The sequence below is a fragment of the Typopeltis vanoorti genome, chromosome 19 (assembly GCF_054136105.1).
Source record: "Typopeltis vanoorti isolate ZY-2024b chromosome 19, IOZ_Tvanoo_1.0, whole genome shotgun sequence".
In the NCBI taxonomy this organism is placed as follows: Eukaryota; Metazoa; Arthropoda; class Arachnida; order Uropygi; family Thelyphonidae; genus Typopeltis; species Typopeltis vanoorti.
Window position 1 is genome coordinate 79,282,569 of NC_143567.1, and position 20,376 is coordinate 79,302,944.

A 20,376-nucleotide genomic window follows, 5' to 3' on the forward strand; every position below is an offset into this window, starting at 1 on the left:
TTGTGTAAAATAATTATTAGTTTTTTTTTTTTTTTACTTCTGTAACACGTTACGCACGTTTAATGAGATTCTATTGTAATCACGTGCCCTAACTGTATGTTATTCCTATCATTGTTTAAACTACTGTACTGATGATGTCCTAAGATACTTAGGATGAAATATTTACAAATAAATAATTTTCACTGTGGTTATTATGTGTGTTTCTTTTAACTAAATTAGCTGTATATAAGACAGTGTTCAAACCATTTTAGCTTATGGATCTGAGAGCTGGGTCAGAAGTAAAACACTTGACCAAAGACTGGAGACCACAGATACGAGAATCCTGAGAAAGATTAGAGGCGTGAACAGATGGCATTAATGGCAATATCATATTAAAAATGAGGATATTAGGAAAGAACTTGACATTGTCAGCATCCAGGAATGCATTAGCAGAGCTAATCTCAGGTTGTATGGTCACTTAAATAGAATGGGCGAGGAAAGATTAGCAAAACAAGTGTTCTCTGCCAGGTTGGCAGGAAAACGACCCAGAGGAAGACCAAGATATAGGTGGATTGATACGGTACAAAGTGCCTTAGATGATAGAAATATAAGATCTGATAATGTTGGAGTCTTGACAGATAACAGATTGATTTTGAGGAAAATTGTAGATAGGAAGTTAGTAATGATGTAAGTTTTTCATGTAGTACTATCATATCCTGTACACCCCTTGAGGGTACATGTCAGGAATTTGATGACGATGATGTTTCATGGTATCTATTTTTCATTAAACATAAATTAAATTAAAAATTATTCTTACTAATGAATGACCAAGTCCATCTGTATAGGTAGAAGACTGAGGAACTGCTTGAGAGCTGCCACGAGGCCAATGGGATACTCCTAAACATGCAGAAAAAATGCTTAATAATAACACTCTTCTAAACTTAAGTTTTTATATATATATATATATATATATATGTTAAAGATACCAAGCTATTTTAAACCTGGTTTTACTCCATTTCCCAAGTAAGCAAACAGTAAAACCAGGTTTAAAATAGCTTGGTATCTTTAACATTTATTATACCCAAGGTAAAATACTTTCTATATATATATATATATATATATATATATATATATATATATATATATATATATATATATATATATATATATATATATATACATACATATACATATAACTTAATTTCTGATTCAGTTATGAAAAATATCATTTCTTTGCATTATTAATATTACAAAAATAACTTATATACCTGATAAGAGAGACTACTAGTTAAAAAGTTATATTATATGCTCAGGCATATATGTTAAAAAAGAATACTCTTGGGAAATTTCTGTGTAATACACAACTGTCATCAAAAAATAAATAATTTGTCCATTAAACAAGAAGCATATTATGATAAGCTTAGAAATAATTCTTGGTTACAACAAACAGTAACGTTACATAATCAAAACATTGGTGTAAACTGGCAGTATATGCTATCATGAATACTGCAAGTTAAGTATATAGGTTAATTTCTCCCTTATTCCATATAAATTTCTTCCATTGATTGACTCTCTACTATACCAGCTCTATTTATTCTCTATATTTAATATGTCACCACTAAAAATTGTACTTAAACAAAACATTACACTTGTTCTACAATTTGGTCATTGAGAATGCATTAATCTTTAACACATTCTTGCCTCTTTTTGTAGTTTCTGAATTTTATAATAGATTTGTTACAGCAGTATTTATTTAAAGTTTTGAAGAGTAAGGAACTGAGTTTAATATCAGCAATTTTGATATTGGATTTAATGCCACTTTCCTTCATGATGTAATCCATGAAGTTGATGAATAACAGTACTTAAATATAGATCCTAGTTCTATTGACATCATTTCTCAACTATTTATCTTAAAGCAAATTTCTGGTCCTGACAATCTCTATTTAGTCTGTACTTGGCTTGTTCTTCCCTCAGTTACTCTTAAGGAAAACAAATAACACATTTTTTCCCTAGCTTCTTCTCAAGAATGTTTCCATAAATCTTATTTGGCATGCATGCATGGACGGACAGACAGAGTTCAATTTTTACTTTTTTTATATTAATTCCACACAAGAGGCTATAAAGTGACAAGGTTGCTGTCCTTGGGTGAACAGCATATGAAAAGACTGTTCTAGAAGACACATGGAATGAGAGAGAGAAGTCAGTTTGACAGTTGGTACAGCTAGACTGTGAATGATGTTGAACAGCAGCCACTTGCATTTTTATAATCTTAAATGAAAGTGCAAGCAACGATGGTAGATATAAAATAAATTAAAGATACCAAGAAATTATATACTTGGTTTAATCCTTTATCCAAGTGTAAGCAAACAAAGTTCGTACATGGTGTTTTCAGGACTGAGGAAACTCGTATATAGAAGCTAATCACTTTCCAGCACTTGCCTTAGTATCCCATAATGCAAAGCACATATTCTTACGGACATGTATAATAATAGTATGGATTATGGGAAGGGTCACTACCCAGACTGGTTTCGACCTTTACTGAGGTCTCATCGGTGGCAGCCAGACCTAGAGGTGATACTAAGGTTAAAGTAATGCAGAAGATGATTTCTTTATTAATTTATATATATATGAGTTTCCCCAGTCCTGAAAATACTTCAGGCACAAACTTTGTTTGCTTACACTTGGATAAAGGATTAAACCAAGTATATAATTTCCTGGTATCTTTATACAGTATAGCCAAGTGGAAAAATTTCCAATAACTATCTCTAATCCAGAGTATGTTAATAACAAGGTGTGACACCTTTTGGATACTTGTATATGAAAATATGACTTCTGCATTACTTTAACCTTAGTAACGCCTCTGAGATTGTGGTGGGGGTGAGCCTGCCACTGGGTGGAGCCAACACTGAGAAGTTCTTCTCGGTGATGGGGTGAGCCTGTCACTGAGTGGAACAACGCTAAGTTGGGCGATCTTTTGGGATCGTCTAATTTTTAGAGAGGGCTTTACTTAAATAGCTATCCCTGGGATATGAGTTTTTGCTCTCTCTCTTATGGTTTCTTTCAAGTCTGGCTCCTGCTGAGGAGGGCTTAAAATGTTTGGGGAGTTTTGCCTTGAGAGATCAATTTGAGTCTCTGAGGGTTGGAGTTTTCTGGCAGGGCCTCTATCGGAGTTTGTTTCGGTGAATGCTTTTCCCTGGAATATGAGCAGTTTTGCTCAGTGGTAGGGTGAGCCTGTCACCGAGTGGAACCAATGCTGAGTTGGACAATTTTTTGGTCACTCGTAGGGAGTGGTCTGGGAAATCGCCAATTTTTAGAGATGGCTTTACTTATACAGTGAAGATAAGAATACAGCAGCACTTAGCAGATAGTCCTTCAGCTGTATTCTTCAATAGACAATTCACAAAATTTTGCAAAGAAAGGCCTATCACTGAAATCTGTGTTGATGGAGAAAACATGTCCACCACTTAAGACATCCTTGACTCCTTTCAAAAACACTACAAAAATCTGTTTGAAGACAACAGTACTGTTGGAAATTATAACGCTTGGAACATTAATGGCTTTACTGTTCATATCCAAGATGGGCTTGACAGACCCATTACAGCATCTGAAATTACCATACTATAAAGAATGCCAGACAAGAAAATCCCCATGACCTGATGGTCTAGGGATAGAACTTTATCACAAGACCTGAGGTTTTATTCTTCCCATTCTAGTTACACTATTTAATTCCTTTTTCTCATCAGGACACATATCAAGTGAATTTGTAGCAAGCCATACTTGATCACACCATAATCAGCAGCTGGAGACCTTCTTCTCTATCTAATACTGACCACAAGATGCTTTTTCGCATTATCAATAACAGGCTCAAAGTGGGAATGAGATACATAATTAAAAGCACACAGATGTATGGAATACCAGGTCGAGCAGTAGAATTTGATCTATTTCTGTTACATCATCTAATCCACTTAGTTAACACGAAAAAGCAGTCGATGACAGTGCTATCAGTAGACCTTACTCAAGCATTTGATAATGTCCGGCATCCCTTTCTATTCCACATCCTCCAGCAAATTGGTGTAGGTAAAAAACTGCTATCCGTTATCAAAGGAGCCTATGCCAATTCAACCACCCGCCTCCTATTTAATGGATTCCTGTCAGACCCGGTAAAAATTCAAAAAAGGAGTCAAGCAAGGTTGCCCTCTTAGTCCACTGCTCTTTGCATTGGTTCTTGAACTTTTCTTACAGTAAGTCAACAATGCACATGGTGTGTGAGGAATAACAGTTCCTTCAACTAAAAAGGAAATAAGGTATTAGCATATGCCGATGATGTAGCGGGAACTTTGAAGAATAATGATTCCTTATATATATATATTTTTTTGGTATTTTGGAAAAATTCAGCAAAAGCAGTGGATTAATTATTAATGCAGACAAGACAAAATGAAAAGTTTATGGAAAGTGGGATCTTGGAGGCATTCCTTTTGGACTAACCCCTAAAATAGAACCCCTCATTATACTTGGAATTCCCTTCTCCACTTACCCAATATTACCAGTCCAAGAACTTATATACAAGAACTTTGAAATGTTAGAAGACTGGAAAATAGGGCCACTCTCCTGTTCTTCTAAAGCCATAATACTCAAAACCATAATCTTTCCTGCTCAGTTGTACATAATAAATATTACAGACATCACAGAAGCAGAAGAAAAGCAATTATATAGTAAGCCTGTGCAATTTTTTTGGTCCAGCCAATACCAAGAAGTTAAAAAAGAATTTCTTCAACTATCAAAGAAGCATGGAGGATTTGAACTTCCAGTCTTAAAATTCTGCTACTTAAGCAATACAGCTTCAAAAATCCATAAAATATTGCAGACTAATCACACATGTGCAGACCTTCTCTGGTACTACTTGGGTTTTCATTTTCCCCTGTTTAGAGTTAATGATTATAAAGGTCCAAAAGCTGAGATTGTTCCTGAATACTACAACCCTCTGTGCTTAACTCTAAGACTGCTGGAACACTGTGGAATTGACATTCTTTCATTAAAAAAAGTAAAATTTGGTATAAAGAAATCTTTAATTTCTTTTGCCACAAAGTTCCACAGTTGGGAACTGACAACAATATTTTGTTTCATAACTTAATGAAGTTCCAAGGGTACCCTAACAGGAAGGATCTTGCTTGAAGAATTGCATATGGCCACCTTCCAGTCAATACCATCAAATGGAGGTACTTTAACATCAGAGATCCGATCTGTGATATCTAGTACCAACTGGAAACAGTAGAACATGCATTCTACAGCTGCCCTCTTGCCCTGCATATTAGGAACAGATTATGTAATGTGTTGGGCATTCCATTACTTACAACAGAACAGGTTTTTTTTTGCAATACCCACCACCTGTCAGCAATGGGAAAAGAATTTTGATTTTTATAATTAATGAATTAAAATATCATTTATGGAAGGTTAGAAAGAAACATTGATTTGAAAACCAGCAATATAACATCCAAATGCTTTATAATATTTCTTATGGAAATTTTATTGTTCAGTCAGACGATTTTTGTATTTAGAAAGAAGCATTCTAGGAGATATCAAATTTATGATTAGATGGTATAGACCACCCACATTAAGCAATATTCACCAGGGGAAGATATAATTCCGACTAAGGTTTTTTAAATAGTTCCATCCTCTTAATTCAATGTGGTCTTATAGTCAATTTCAGGGATGACTGGAGAGCAATCCCAAGCAGAAAAAGGCCAACTCAAGGCAGTTAACCCAGATGGTTCTAGCCACCTGGGTATCAGTCATGTTTGCACTTTAGTTTCAATTGGTCTTTTGGTTGTTCATCTATATGAGATTGGTGAAAAAGGAAAACTGATACCCTTTGGCTATATGATGATATATAAAAGAGATGAGGCCTTTTCTCTATCTCATGCTATCTATCTGTCTTTTCTTTCTCCTAATACTATCTATCATGAGCAACCCTTTACTTTTTTCACCTCAATAAAGGTCAAAACCAATCTGAGTAATGCCTCTTCCCCTAATGCATAGCATTATATATGTATACATGTCTGGAAGGATATGTGCTTTGCATTATAGGATACCAAGGCAAGTGATGGGAAGTCATTAGCTTCTATATACGAGTTGCCCCAGTCCTGAAAATACTTCAGGCGCAAACTTTGTTTGCTTACACTTGGATAAAGAATTAAGCCAAGTATAATTTCCTAGTATCTTTAATTTATAGTATAACCAAGTGGAAAACTTCCAACAGTAATGGAAGACAGTTCACCATTAAAATACATAGAGAAAATGCATATAGCTAAAACAAATTTCTGAGTAGTTGAAGTGAGCCTGTCAGAGAGAGAGAGAGAGAGAGAGAGAGAGACTTCAATTAATTGAACAATGATCTTCTGGAGGCCAGCAGATGTTTAGGGCACACAACCTCAAATGTAAGAATAGTAATCTAAGGTTGGGAAGATAGTCGAGAAAGCATGGGAATATAACAAAGATCTGTATTTAAGTTTTGTCGATTTGGAAAAGGCATATGACAAGGTGCCAAGAGAGAAGCTATTCAATACGCTGCAGTTATATGGTGTCAATGGGGCATTATATCAAGCAATACTTAGTCTTTATTTGAGTTGTGAGTCAGCAGTTAGAATTGAAGGAAGTACAGGAAGATGGTTTAATGTTAAATCTGGTGTGAGACAAGGATGTACATTATCCCCTCTGTTATTCATTATCTATATGGATCACATTATGAAGGAATGTGGTATTAAACCTGATATCAAAATTGGAGATGTTAATGTCAGCTCTTTGCTTTATGCGGATGATGTTATACTTCTAAATAAATCCGCTACAAGTCTGCAAGATTCTCTGACTAAATTGAATAGCTGTTGTAATAGATATGGTATGAAGGTCAGCAATAAAAAGACAAAGACAATGAAAATAGGCAGAATCATTGAAAATGTCAACTGTGTTGTGAATGGAGAACCGGTGGAACAAGTAAAACATTTCAGCTACTTAGGCACAATTTTTACTGAAGATGGTAAACTAAATATAGAAATAGACAACAGAATCAGCAAAGCTGGTATCGTGGGAAGTCAATTGAATAAATTCATATGGAATAAGAAAGAAATTAGTCGGAACACTAAATTAGCTGTATACAAGACTGTGTTCAAACCAATTTTAACTTATGGATCTGAGAGCTGGGTCAGAAGTAAAACACTTGACCAAAGACTAGAGACCGCAGATATGAGAGTCCTGAGAAAGATTAGAGGCGTGAACAGATGGCATCAATGGCAATATCATATTAAAAATGAGGATATTAGGAAAGAACTTGACATTGTCAGCATCCAGGAATGCGTTAGCAGAGCTAATCTCAGATGGTATGGTCACTTAAATAGAATGGGAGAGGAAAGATTAGCAAAACAAGTGTTCTCTGCCAGGTTGGCAGGAAAACGACACAGAGGAAGACCAAGATATAGGTGGATTGATACGGTACAAAGTGCCTTAGACGATAGAAATATAAGATCTGATAATGTTGGAGTCTTGACAAGTAACAGACTGATTTGGAGGAAAATTGTAGATAGGAAGTTAGTGATGATGTAATTTTTTCATATAGTACTGTCATATCCTGTACACCCGTTGAGGGTACATGGTAGGAATTTGATGATGATGATGATGATGATGATGAGGTTGGGAAGATTTGGAATTCAGACAGGATCAGCAGGTGGTAAAGGTGACAAATTTTTGGAAACTAAACAGTTACTTACTATAATGTTTGTGCCAGGAAGGCTAGAAGGCCTTCCTGGCACAAACTTCTTCAACTCAAGAAAATAAATCACATCATGCTTGGAGATCTGGGTATTATCAAAGGTAAGGGAAGGTGAAGTGAGATATATCTTGCAAGAAAGAAGACAGGACTGTGTCTTGGTAACAACGAAGATAATAATTTTCTAGTTCCACTAAGGAATATAAGAAGATCAATGCTTCAGTTACTATTTATGGAAGATCTTGAAATGTTTAAGCAATGTAAGGTTTATCAAATGAAGGGAGTACATGGAGAGAAATGAAAAACTATGAGTGGAATCTAAGACTAGTAAGAGATGGTCATTCATGTATAGAAAGAGGAGGAAAAAAAGAGTGCCCTGGTTGTCTTGGCAGTGACAGAGTAATATAAAGAAAGGGATATCATCACCCAATTAACTGTAATTTGCTAACTAGGCTTCTATGTCAGATCCAATCCAAAACTTTGAAAATGTCAAGTGCAACTATAAAAGTTTCTCAAAAATTTCCATTGCTTGCGTAGAGAAATAGATAATGTAGGCTAGAATGATCTAGTGTGGGTGGCAATAGAATCCAAAATGATGATCGGTAAACTTATAACAAGGATCCCGTTTCCTTTCCATTTACATTGCGTTAACTATTGCAACATACAGTCCTTGAACGCAAAATGCACTATAAAGAGTAGACATATTTAAATCTGTATCAACACAGAAAAACATGTCCAAGTCAGAGGTAGCATTAACTGAGATGACTAGATTTGCCAGCAAAGGCAAATCCAGAATAACAAAATAAAATAAAAAAAATCTTAATTTTTTTTTTTTTTTTAATTCTAAATTGGCATATTTATTGGACAATTTCCATACATCTACAAGTATTTCAAGCAGTAGATTACAAATGCTTCTTTATAATTATCATCATCATCAAATTCCTGACATGTACCCTTAAGGGGTGTATAGGATATTATGATAGTACTAAATGAAGAACTTACATCATTACTAACTTCCTATTAACAATTTACCTCAAAATCAATCTGTTATCTGTCAAGACTTCAACATTATTAGATCTTATATTTCTGTCTTCTAAAGCACTTTTTACTGTATCAATCCACCTATATCTTGGTCTTCCCATGGGTCTTTTTCCTGCCAACCTGGCAGAGAACACTTATTTTGCTAATCTTTCCTCTCTCATCTCCCACCCCCAGTAATAAACTGATTAAGTGACCATACCACCTGAGATTAGTTCTGCTAACACATTCCTGGATGTTAACAATGTCAAGGTCTTTCCTGGCAGAATCATGTTGAAAATGAATACATTAGGAAGGAACGACATTGTTTACATTCAAGAATGTGTAAGCAGAGCTAATCTAAGGTGGTATGGTCACTTAAACAGAATGAAAAAAAAAAAAAAAAAGGGTTAGTAAAACAGGAGTTTGATGCCAAGATAGCAGGGAAAAGATCCCGAGAAAGACCAACGTCTGGGTGAATAGATTCAGTCAGAAGTGCCTTAAGAAAACGAAACATTAAATTCAACAATATTGGAGTGCTCACAAGTAATAGACTGATCTGGAGGAAAATTGCTGATAAGAAATTAATGCAAACTTAATCATGTAGTGCTGTTATAGTAGTCTGAACATCCCTTGAGGGTAAGTACATATCAGGAAATTGATGATGATGATATAATGCTGCATCTTTGTTGTTATGCATATAACAACCGTAAATAACAATTTATTTATTTTTTTTTTATTTTTGATAGCAGAGTAATCACTGATTTCAACACAGGAGCCAGTACCACTGGAGAGTGAAGTGAGGTGGGCACTGCAACAGCTATCCAGTAAGAAGGCACCAGGAAGAGAGGGAATATCTACTGAGCTGCTCAAAGCCCTGAGAGAAGAGGCAGTTAAAATTTTAACAGCTCTATGTCAGTGAATTTGGATCACAACTAAATGGCCTAGGGAATGGAAAAAATCAGCAAATCTTGCGATGCAAGAGAGTGTGAAAATTACAGAACTATAGCACTGATTTCTCATGCAAGTAAAGTCTTACTTAAGATCATTCAGAAAAGACTGGAACCATTCATGAAGAGAGAGAAATGCCAGATGAACAGGCAGGATTTCTAAAAGGCAGAGGAACAAGAGATGAAATCACCAATGTGAGATGGATAATAGAAAGAGCACAGGAATATCGAAAGAATGTCTACCTTTGTTTCCTTGACTATAGCAAGGCTTTTGACTCTGTAGATCATGTGAAACTGTGGAATGTGTTAAGAACAATGGGAGTCCCAGAGCATTTCATTATCCTTCTGAGGAATCTTTATTATGAACAGGAAGCTACTGTCCAAACAGATCTTGGAGAAACTGGGTATTTCACAATAGGTAAAGGGGGTGCGACAAGGATGTATTTTATCTCCGTACCTGTTTAACTTGTACAGCGAATAAATTTTAAGAATGGCAGGGCTGGAGGAATCTTCAGTTGGAATTAAAATTGGTGGAAAAAATATTAATAATTTGAGGTATGCAGATGATACCACCATGCTAGCAGAATGCAAAGAAGATTTGTAGGAACTTATTATGAAAGTTAAAGAAGAAAGTGCTAAATATGGTCTTAAACTTAACCTCAAAAAGACAAAAGTTATGACAACATGCGAACTTAATGATTTTGAAGTAGATGGGGAGAAAATGGAAGCAGTTAACAATTTTGTGCTCCTAGGATCCCGAATTGATAAAGATGGTTATTGTACTGAAGAAGTTAGAAGAAGATTATTACTCGGAAAGAAAGCAATGACAAATTTAAGCAAGATATTAGCCTCACAACAAAAATCAGAATCGCGAAAGCAATGGTATTCCCTGTGGTACTGTATGGATGTGAAAGTTGGACCCTGAGAAAAAGTGAAAGAAGGAAGATAGATGAATTTGAATTATGAGTTTGGAGATGCCATGGACTGCAAAGCAAACCAATAAATCAGTGATAGACAGAATAAGCCAGATTGCTCCCTCGAAGCTATGATCATCAAGCAAAAATTGTCATACTTCGGACATATTATGCGAGCAAATGACAGTCTGGAGAAGATGATGATTATTTCAGGTTTTTCTTCCAATCATATTACTTTTCGAATCATTTTCACACTTCTGTTTTTTACTCACTAATTCTTTTACTCATGATTAAAGGTTAGGAAAATAATTTAAAATAAAAAGGTACAGAAAACAATTGCAAGAGATATGATCAGCAAACTGCTATGTAAAGCAGACGACATAAATTTTGGAACATAAATTTATGTCGTCTGTAAATTTGGAACATAGCGTACGTGGAAATAGTGTAGTATGACATTAAAAAATAACCCTGTAAAATGTTTCAAATCAGTAACTAAATTATTTCATCGTGGTGAGTGATTTTTTAAAACAGTTAGCCATAAAAAATGTATAGATCAAAAATTTTTAAAATCTGTAATATTTATTTTTAAGATGTATATAGGCACACTAATCGAATTTGGGTACTGAAAAAAAAATGACGCACTAATCATGGGCGCATTAATCGAGGGATTGCTGTATGTTCACAGGAGTAGAAAACGACTTGATGGAACATAACAATAACAGATCACTGACTTCATTTATAACAGATAATGATTAAGTTTTCTTATAATTGTGTTAATACTTGACTCCAAGATCAGTAATAGCATTTCCATAGGAGACAAACCTGGTTGGGCTTTTGGCAGTTATGATGAGTGATTAAATATAAGGAAAACATTCATGTCATCATAAGAAAGCATAGGATCATCAGTTAAGTGAATTGCTTGCTTCTGAATACAAACAAGCATTCTGAGAGGGAAGGCAAGTGCACTATCCCAAATATGGGAACAGTATTCTAAGACATGGCAGATTGGAGTTTTATAACATGTCAGAAATTGAGCAGAAGAAAAGTAATGTTTGGAATGAAAAAAAGGATACCAACTTTTGGAGGAAGAAAATGTTGTGCTCCTCACAAGCTTATGCCAAAATAGATTACATGTGAGAGAGTAAACCCAAGAAGAAAAAACTACTCCTGGTTGCCAAAAGAAGAATATTGTTGGGGGGGGGGGTGAGATGGTTTTTTTTCCTGGAAATAAGACAAGATTGCATTTAGTGGCATTAAAATTCACCACGCTGTCCTCAGTCCACTTCAAAATGGCAAGGAAATCAGTGTTTAAGGCATTACTTAAAGAAGATCATGAAGCCTGAGTTAGCTGAACAGTACAAGTTTTTTTAAAATAAAAAAAGTAGAGTGGAGAATACTGGAATTAATAAGAAGGTAACAACATCAGACTTGATCAAATGCCTTGGAAATATCAAGAATAACTACTTTATATTCTCCAAAATTTTCCATCGCCTGTGTTCAAAGGTGGGTGAGGTTGGCTAAGAGTTCAGCTGTGGAATGATGGAACCCATATTGCTGGTGACCACTTAGTAACTGGTGAGTCTCCAAGTTAAGCTTGCTTCCAAGAAGCTAGATAGCTGCCAGATGAGTATGACATCTTGAAAAGATGACAAGATGGGTGTGGGGTCTGGAACATGAGCTTTTAGTACAATTGAAAGAATAGCATCAAGGCCACAAGACTTAATGGTATCAAGGCCAATGAGTATTTTTCTGATGTCCTTTTGGTGAAATTTCAGAGAGCACATGCTGTGGATAGTTTGTGGAATGGTAGGAAGAGATCTACCTTGATCATCTATGTGAGAATTGAGAAAAAAAATCTGATGTCATGAGGTCTGCCTTATCTTTAGGTGATATTACCATTGTACCACATGAATGAGAAAGAGAGAGGAGGAAAGATGGATGGACAGATGTTGTGAGGGGAGTAGAAAATTCGACTGCCATTAAGACAAGAGACAAGCTTAGTGCATTTGTCCACCACAAAGTCTGCTGTGGATTTGATAATTTTTTTGCAGTTGATATGAACTAGTGCTAGCTGGTTGAAAGGAAAAGTGGGAGTTTTTGACTGGTGCCATTGGACATATGATGAATTTTTGGCTTAGGATGGTTTGGCACAGAGAAGAATCCTCAGATGTTTTGGACACATTAAAAACAGGTAGGGAGACAACATTCACAAACTCTTTCATCTAGAGCAGGATGCCAGGAGCTAGAGAAAGAGGCAGGTCCTAAAGCAAATGGCTGGATCAAATTTCTGCTCTAACTGGACTAAGGTGAGGGTGCACTTAGAATAGCAGAAGACAGAGACTAATACATTAGGTCACAAGTTCTCAGCTAGGCGACAATTGACTTAAGAGAGTTCTTCACCTCCCTTCAGTGGTGAGGTGTTTAAATCATTGGTTATGATTATGCCTATTGCTTTCACTCTTCTGAACCTAGCATCTACTCTGTCTAATAACAGAAATTATTCTCAATGAAAATGAATGCTCTTATTCCCCACTTCACTCAAAATATTAAACTTTTATCCAAAACTCTGGTTCTCCAATTATGCCAAACCATCCTAAGCCAAAAATTCATCATATGTCCAATGGCACCAGTCAAAAACTCCCACTTTTCCTTTCAACCAGCTAGCACTAGTTCATATCAACTGCAAAAAAATTATCCAATCCACAGCAGACTTTGTGGTGGACAAATGCACTAAGCTTGTCTCTTGTCTTAATGGCAGTCGAGTTTTCTACTCCCCTCACAACATCTGTCCATCCATCTTTCCTCCTCTCTCTTTCTCATTCATGTGGTACAATGGTAATATCACCTAAAGATAAGGCAGACCTCATGACATCAGATTTTTTTTTCTCAATTCTCACATAGATGATCAAGGTAGAGCTCTTCCTACTTTGGTTGGCATTTTTTTCTGTCCAAGGAACTCTAAGCATCCTTCTCCAGGTCAACATTTCAAAAACAATGATCCTCTTCATAAATGTCTTGTTTAGTGTCCAAGACTATGAGCCATAAAGAACCACAGAGAAGAAAAAGGATTTTACTGGTCTGTTCTTTGTGTTGATAGACATTTTTCTATTCTTACTTCCTCCATATGACTCTCAGTGCCTGAGAGCAATGAGCCAGACTAATAAAATGATCAATTTTATCTATGTTATAAAGAAGTCCTTTATTAAAAAATTTCCATTATGATTCCTATCTAGGATCATAATCTTTGTTTTACTGCCATTAATTCTGAGTCCATATGTCAATCAATTCCAATTTTTAAAAGGAGTTCATTCATGTCATTTTCTATTTACTTTCACTTTTGTTTTCATGCTAACAACATAGTACTGTTATGAGTAATATGTTGTCAGTATATCTTAAGTTACCACCAATTCTTGAAAGGTCTATCAATATGCTTCTATTCCAGTCATGCCGACGGGAAATGTAGCAAATGTCAGTGACCAAGCCACGTATTTTTAAAAATGGAAGTATTCATGAATAATTGGGAATTTTCAGACATCGAAATCTTTCAACATTCAGGAAAGGGAATACTACTGTTTATGACTGGTCATAAAAATTGCCTGCAAGCCGATTACAACAATGGGCGGTGTATCCTCTGTTCTCAAAACTTAACGAAATAACATCTGTGTTGCAAAATGTCAGAAGCCAGTCAGCAAGGAAGTATAAAGAAAATTTTTCCACTGAAACCGAAGATCAAGGCAGTTTGTATACGGTTCTCAAATCTAGTAATACTGAATACTGTTTCTTCACAAGTTCACATTTCAGAGTGTAAGTGCTTGTTTGGAAACCCGAATGCCAGGATTTTTTAAAAGTAATAAGTCTAGAGATTTAAATTTTAATATGAATAAGAGACAAGGAACTTTGTTTAATTTTGGTGTTAAGAAATCGCTTATTGAAGGTGTTTGTGAAGCAACAAATAGTGATTCATCCACCTCAAGCCTACAGAGTGATCTCCAGGATGTACAAAAGGAGAGGAAAAACTGCATTCACTTGTAAGTACATGGACAGCTATTTAAAATTTGGTTTCATACAGTGCCCACTCACTGACCAACTGCCACGACCTCTATGAGTCATTTGTGATACTGTTCTGGGAAATGAAGCTATGAAGCCATCGTGACTTACCCGACATCCCAACACAAAACATTCTGATCTAGTCAACAAACCCATTGAATTCTTTATGCTTAAAATAGAAAAGGAAATTATTTCTGAAGCTTCAACCACTGACACTTCACTTCTGACAGTATCCTATTTAATATCATAACAGACAGCTAAATGTAAAAATCCATATTCCATTGGCAAAGAACGCATTAAGCCTTCTTTGATTGCTGCTTGTAATGAAGTATTAGGCCAGTCTGTGACAAGTAAAATGAAAGACATCCCATTGTTGAATGATACAGTTGAAAGGTGGATATCTGATATGGCAGAAGATACAGAAATGCTACTCATTGAAAAAATCGAAATTGTTTGCATTACAACTGACAAATCTACAGATATTCAGAACAACAGCATTTTACTTACGTATGTACGATATATTGACCATGATGAAAGTGACATGAAGGAAGACATTTAAGTGTTTCTGAATTACCTACGCACACTACCAGCAGTGAAATTTTCAAAGTTTTAAATAGTTTCATTGAAGAGAGGTCTCGAATGGAAAAATTGCGTTGAAGTTTGTACTGACAGCGCTGACTGTCTTACAGGTCGAAATTCAGGTTTAGTCACTAAAATTATGGATATGACAGGCAATAACTCATTGTCAATGCATTGTTACATTCACAAGCAAAACCTGGCCTCCAAAATTACACCTGAGCTTAATAAAGTCCTGTCTCAGTCTGTTAAAATTATTAATTATATAAAAAACATGCTTTGGATACAAGACTGTTAAAAGTATTGTGCGATAAAATGAGCTCTGATCATCAAAAACTTTTTTTCCATTCAGAAGTTCATTGGCTGTCCCATGGTAAAGTTCTCAAGTGGTCATATGAACTCTGAAAGGAAGTTGAGCTGTTTCTAATCAATAAGAAAAGTGACCTGTCCCATTATTTCCAGTATAAGAAATGGGTAGCCAGGCTGGCACATCTCATTGACATATCTTCTTATATAAACGAGTTGAATTTACAACTTCAAGGTCTAGATACAACAATATTTAACAACATAATGGGAACAAGATCAAATCATCAAAAAAGAAACCCAAACTCTGGCTTAATATGATTGCAGAAAGAAAAAAATGAATTGTCTCAGTCATACTCAGATTATATTTTATGGAAGCAGATGATTTCTATTCATAGAATTCAGTTTCAGATATTATTGCAGCCCACTTGAAGATGTTATTGTTGTCATTTTAAATGTATTATCCCGAACATGAGGATCCCCAGAGGCAAAATATGTGGATTGTGAACCTCTTTGTTGAACACAAAGAGACAGCCCTTTCCCATGAAGAAACCATTCAACTTATTGGTTTATCATTGGACAAAGGACTGGAAAGTACTTTTAATTCTATGAGTAATTCAAAATTATGGATAAGAAAGAAAAACGAATATCCAAATTTACATGAAATAACAATGAGATTTCTTCTTTGTTTTTCCACCATATCTTTGTGAAACTACATTTTCTGCCATGACTGTGCTTAACACGAAACAGAGGAACCACCTGAAACTTTCTGACTGTCTCTGTTTGGCTATCACTTCAATTCATTCCAGAATTAATAAGCTAATGGACTGAAAACAGCAACAAAAATCTCACTAGCCTAATTAAAACCTTCAAAAACTCAGTTGTAATAAAAGAAACTAAGTTTAACTTTTTCAATAACTTATAATTGCTGTGTTAAACTGCTGCATTTTTAAATTCAAAATATTAATTAGTGTTGGAACTAGTGTTAAGAATTGAGAGATGGATACATTTTTATTTATTAAATTACATACTTTGCATATATAAATATTTGTCGTGTGAATGGAATACTAAGTGTTCCGTCTACAAGTTGACATCCTTCTGCTGCTTCCCCTGCTCAGATGACTTCTATGGTGAGTTACAATGTATAAATATTTTTCTCACTACCGTTTTTTTAAACCAACATCATTAAAATCAATTTAATAATACAATAATCAATTTTACACTGAATAATATTATACATTTTTGGTGATTAGAATGGGATATGTCAATGAAAATCAGCACAAATTAATTTAATGATGTTGGCTTGAGGAAGCTACAATATACTACAAAATTTCATTAGTCCAGTGATTGATAACTAATTTAAATAATTTTATATTTGTCAACATGCCACATCATATACATAAGTGTACTAATTTTTTTAATGATTATGCCATAAATAAGGACATTATTAGTACTTATGTTAGTTTAATGTATGAACTTTAAAAAAAAAATTAGAAAGGTATTTATGAGTAAATTTGTTGGGACCAGGCCCTCATCTTATAAAAAAAAGAATTTACCGGTTCTCACAAAGGTTGAGAACCATTGGACTAGGCTACTCGTACGTAGAGGCTGATGACTTCACATCAATTGCCTAGGTATTTCTTAGGAAATATGACTTCTGCATTATTTCAACCTTAGTATCATCTCTGGGTCTGGCTCCCACTGAAGAGACCTCAATAAAGGTCGAAACTGGTCGAATATTCTCACAAAGGTTGAGAACCATTGGACTAGGCTACTCGTACGTAGAGGCTGATGACTTCACATCAATTGCCTAGGTATTTCTTAGGAAATATGACTTCTGCATTATTTCAACCTTAGTATCATCTCTGGGTCTGGCTCCCACTGAAGAGACCTCAATAAAGGTCGAAACTGGTCTGGGAAGTGACCCTTCCCATAATGCATAACATTATACATGACTGCAAGGAGATGTGCTTTGCATTATGGGATACTAAGGCAAGTGATGTGAAGCCATACCACCTTTACCATGAGTTGCCCCAGTCCTGAAAATACTTCAGGCGAAAACTTTGTTTGCTTACACTTGGATAAAGGATTAAACCAAGTATATAATTTCTTGGTATCTCTAATTTATAGCCTTAGTATTTCATAATGCAAAGCACACTTCCTTTCAGAAGTGCATAGTGCTATGCATTATGGGAGAGCCACTACCCAGACCAGCTGCAGCCTGGGTTACCACTTTCCAAAAACTCTAAAATAACTCTAAATCACACTAAATGACCAAAAGATCACTAAATTCATCACTTCTAACCTGAATCACTATAGAACAGGATACTCAATGGTGGTATCAAGATGGTAAAAGGAGAGTGGAGAAAGTGTGATCCATTTGGCAGAACAGCACTCATGAAAATACCTACACAAGAGGCAGAAACAGAGATTTGTGAGAAAATGAATGGAGTGAGTGAGTGTGTCACAGAAGAGTTATCAATTAATCAGACTGTCCTCTTCTGTATAACATCAAGCATATTTTAGGAGGTTTTATACCCCAGATGTAAGAACAATATTCTAAGGCTCTTCAGATTTGTGATTTATAGAGTGTTAGGAGATGAATTTTACAAGTGGGAAACAGTGTACTGAACAGCAGAGGACACCAAAATTTTTGGAGGGAAGGAGGGAGAAATTTGAGGGAGAGAAGGCAAAAGATGCAATGTACTTATGCAAGGGAAAGGCTAGAAGTATAAGTCACCAATGTTGCAGAATTTTGTTTGTAATGTAAGTGAATTCCATATCTGAATTCCTTAGTTATATGTAAATCTGGTCAACACAGAGGAAGAGGGGGGGGGGGAACGCTGATCTTGCATGAAGATCTCAGTATTATCAAAAGTGAAGGGAGTTATTTTTCTTGCCTGAAATAAGAGAGGACTCTGTCTGTTTTGGTAACAATGACGTTAACAAGGGTTGTCCTCGCCTCATTGAGGTATGGCAAGGAGATCATGGAAGTTCATGATTGTGAAAGATATTGTAGCTTGGAATACTGTTTGTAATGCAAGGGCTTATGAAATGAAAACAAAGAATGGAGCATTTTTGGCAGAGCTATGAATATGATTTATGATTAGTGGAGATCATTTATGAAGAGGAAAAAGAGTGAAAGTAACAAAATGTTGGGGAAGTAGGAAATTTGATGTAAGGAAGCCATCTGCTATGTCACATAGTGAATGACCAGAGAGGAAACTGGCATCCAACTGCAAATGTGGATTGTAGATCATAAGAAGATAATCTGATAAGGAGGTCTTCATGCAAGACCTGATAAATACCACAGAAATGTCTACAACAACCATGTGAATTCCACCAAACCTTTCAATAAGCTTGTGCCTATGGATGGATGATGACAGCAATGATGCCTTGAGAGTGACAAAAGCCATGCTGATGGCTATTGATTAAATGGTGAACTTCTTGGAGAAGAAGTCTGTTGATGACTTTCTCTACTGTTTTCAATAAGACCAAAATGAATGCAGTGGGACAACAACTTGATGGCTGACTTTCATCACCTTTCATTGGATTGGGTTGAATACAGACTTGTTTCCATTCTGTAGGATAGATGCAGGATGAGTATGAAGAATACAGACATGATATAGGATTGGCATTAATTCTGGAGCAAATGTTTCGAAGGGTGATTCTAACAGGACAAGAACACTTATGAGTATCCAAGATATTCATGGATTATTCTGATATCTTTTTTTATGAAAGTCAGGAGACAGATGGTATTATAACATCATTCAAAGACAGCCTTGTTTTTGAGTACCATCTGGATGTGGGAGAGGCAAAAACATCTATTCTCAGTATGTCAGCTTTTTTTTCATAAGTGCTTTTTAAAAATAATTAAAACACTCCTTTTTTTTATTCCTAACAGTAAAAAATCATCAGCCTAAGTTATTTGTCATTTTCTCATACAAATGGCAAGGCATAAACGGATGAAATGTCAAGTAGGCAGAATACTGTCAGGATAATAGCATAGTGACCTGGGTGTGATGGAAATTCATCTTACCTTTCTCAGTATGATATCCAATATGATGCTGTCACAGAATCAGTGGTTATTTTTTCTGTAAGGAAGTTTCAATTGTGCACATTTTTCTATTTATTTTCTAGAACAACCCAGAATATAACAGAAAATAAATAAGAAAGACCTGGGTTTTGAATCCCATCAAAGATGCAAAGAACCTTTATAAGTTTTTTTTTTTTTTTTTTGCTATTTGAAGGCAAGTTAGTCCAACCTTTCATACATGGGAGTCGCACGCACACACACAAATTGAAACTTCTTTTGCTATGTTATTTTTCCAAGGATTAAAACTGAAATCCTTAACAGCATACAGTGAACTAAGTGGGGAGGATAACAATGTTGAGGAAGGGAACATTATAAATACATCTTGGAAATTGGTAATCATAAAAAGGGTATAAAAAGATTGCAGGTTATTAGAATTAAAAAAAAAAAACACCTCTTTAAAAGAAACGGAGATAATACAAACCTGAAAGTGGAGGTGGTGTGCTTACAGGGGTGGAAGGGGTTGATGAAAAGCTGCTATTTGTATGTTCTGCAGAGTAGATCTGGAAAGAAAACAGGGAGAAAATTAATTTGTTTGCTACAGCAGTAATCAATAAATTTAATAAAAATTATTTTTATTTTCATTATCTTGCCTAATTACACAACAAATGTATAAACAGAACATCTGCCTAGTGTTGTATATAAAAATTATATGTTCACAGCGATCTGCTAAGTTTAAGCACTATAAGTAGTGGTTGTATCTCTATAAATAATGATTTCTTGTTTGTGAAAAGTGATAAA

At 35.3% G+C, this 20,376-nt stretch overlaps 1 protein-coding gene across 3 annotated transcripts in view; it reads right to left on the reverse strand.

Annotated features, from left to right (window-relative positions):
• The window catches only part of LOC150096281 (transcription factor 12-like), a 620,086-nt gene that overhangs the window by 201,436 nt on the left and 398,274 nt on the right, over window positions 1–20,376 (reverse strand). For all 3 annotated transcript variants that reach the window (XR_016549910.1, XM_090408842.1, XM_090408843.1), the window contains 2 exons: window positions 20,060–20,138; window positions 797–876 (listed from right to left, as the gene is read on the reverse strand). Coding sequence is in view for 2 of the 3 variants with exons in the window: in XM_090408842.1 (XP_090264968.1) it covers window positions 797–876; window positions 20,060–20,138 (159 nt within the window). In the remaining variant the exon portion in view is untranslated. The remainder of the gene's footprint in view (window positions 1–796; window positions 877–20,059; window positions 20,139–20,376) is intronic.